The sequence below is a fragment of the Lipotes vexillifer genome, unplaced genomic scaffold, assembly GCF_000442215.2.
Source record: "Lipotes vexillifer unplaced genomic scaffold, Lipotes_vexillifer_v1.1 scaffold989, whole genome shotgun sequence".
In the NCBI taxonomy this organism is placed as follows: domain Eukaryota; kingdom Metazoa; phylum Chordata; class Mammalia; order Artiodactyla; family Lipotidae; genus Lipotes; species Lipotes vexillifer.
Window position 1 is genome coordinate 510330 of NW_006796817.1, and position 2146 is coordinate 512475.

At 36.5% G+C, this 2146-nt stretch overlaps 1 protein-coding gene across 1 annotated transcript in view; it reads left to right on the forward strand.

Moving 5' to 3' along the window:
* The window catches only part of PXK (PX domain containing serine/threonine kinase like), a 77589-nt gene that overhangs the window by 47372 nt on the left and 28071 nt on the right, over positions 1 to 2146 (forward strand). Inside the window, 3 exon segments of the mRNA XM_007472320.1 lie at positions 1 to 46; positions 556 to 633; positions 1461 to 1535. The exon segment at positions 1 to 46 is cut by the window's left edge and continues 20 nt beyond it. Coding sequence (XP_007472382.1) covers positions 1 to 46; positions 556 to 633; positions 1461 to 1535 — 199 coding nt within the window.

Here is a 2146-nt window from a genome sequence, read left to right on the forward strand (position 1 = left end):
CTTCCGATCAGAACCAAAGTGGGAGGTGGTGGAACCATTGAAAGACAGACATAGGTAACTGGCATGCCCATTCTGTTAAGAAAGATCAGAGAACTGGGTTCTTTGTCATGCTTTCTTATAAGTATCCTAAGAAAGTTTTTATGCAGGTGAAATGCATAAGAAATGCAGGTGATTTCTTTTCCTTTTTGCCTCCGTACAGTTTTAGGATGCAGTCCTTAACTTTTATTACTTAATGAATCTTGGTCAAAGCTCCATCTGAAGATTTGGATGGTAGTAACTAATAGTTTCAGAACCATCATTCATTCTTGTTTTATCTTTTTCACTAAATCTAAACTGAAGTGCTGTTTTCCCTTTTCCATGAGTAGAGTAATTTCTTTGTTTTTTTTTTTTTTTTTTTTTCGCTTTTTCTACCATGTCAGTATTGCCAAATAGTTGTTTAATGGTGCCTATATAGCTAATGAATAATATTTCCAAAATTAACTTTTATTAATTACTTGGTCACCAAAACATATTGGTGTAAAATCACGTAGCTATAAACACATCTCTGCTTTTATGACAGGTTGGAGGATAAGGAAGAAATATTTCTTGATGAAGATTAAAAATCAGCCAAAGGAACGGCTAGTGTTAAGCTGGGTAAGCAATAGCTTTTTTTGCTTCAGGCTCATTTCAAGGACTTCAGATGGGTTTATGAAAACAGATATTGACAAGAGAATTACAAAATTGTATTGTGCTCCTAAGTGATGCAAAGGCCTCCTTAGTCACACATCAAAGGAGAGTCATTTTTAAGTCACTTTTTTATGCATTTGGTAGTATCGATGTGATTATATTTCATCAACTAGTAAACATTTGGAAAAAAATACAGTTTAAAATAGTTCTCTGTAAGCTCGTTAGGGTTGACAGTTGGGCAGTTTGTTTTAAAGAAAATACTTGGGTAATACTTTGTTTTATCTATCACTTTGAGAGTTCTAGTGATACACTTGATTAATGGAATTAGGTAAGATTACAGTTAAGTCCTAGTATTTGTATGTTTATATGCGCTCTCTCCAGAAAGGCCGTGCGACAGCAAGAAGTAATGTGGTTTTCATCTTTGGTTTACAGTTATATATTTGGACAGATTAAGAAAAGGGAAGGACTGGGGAATTCCCTGGCAGTCCAGTGGTTAGGACTTCCGCACTTCCATTGCAGGGGGCACAGGCTCAATCCCGGGTCGGGGAACTAAGATCCCGCAAGCCATGTGGCGTTGCCAAAAAAAAAAAAAAAAAAAAAAAAAAAAAAAAAAAAAAAAAAAAGGAAAAACTTATCCCGGGTCGGGGAACTAAGATCCCGCAAGCCATGTGGCGTTGCCAAAAAAAAAAAAAAAAAAGAAAGAAACAAGAAAAAAAGAAAAAAGGAAAGACTTAAAAGGAGTTTTTCTTTTGATGACCAAGACAGCACCCTGATATTTCTTCCCATGTTTGCAGGCTGACCTTGGTCCTGACAAGTATCTGTCAGATAAAGATTTTCAGTGTCTAATCAAACTTCTGCCGTCCTGTTTGGTGAGTACAAGTCCTTCTATTATTCTTGGTGCTGATGAGAGATTCACAGTGTTTTCTCATGAGTGACCATGGACAGAAGAGCTGGAAGTAGTCTCTAGGCTTGAGAATGGAGAGGTACAGTGGATTTCATTTCAGACTGAGAGCGCTCAGGGCTACTCCCATAGATCAGAGGCCATTTAAATAACATTCATGACCTCTAGACAATCCATGACACATGTGGTAATGTAAATGTAGTTTTTGTGTTTTAAGCAAATACCAGAATAGGAAAGCAGCCACTTCTCTGAGCCTCTTGTTCTTGGTAAGGACGTTTGTATCAGTGAATTGAAAGAGCTGTTTCCAGCCTGAGAAAACAGAACTGATACAGTTTTAGGTAAACTGGATGAAGGATTCTAATCAAAGGCTTTCAGTGGAAAGAATGTCATGAGTGTATTTCAAAATATATGCAGAAATTTTTAAGGAAAAGAGTAATCTGGCCAGAAAATTGAATTAGTGTTGATGTTCTTTATCTGTTTTATGCATGAGGATGTGGGACCCTTGAATGAGCACAATTAGTCTGACCTGTGCAGTTGGGTTGGCAAGTTCATTCTTTTTTTTTTTTTAAGTTTTTTTTT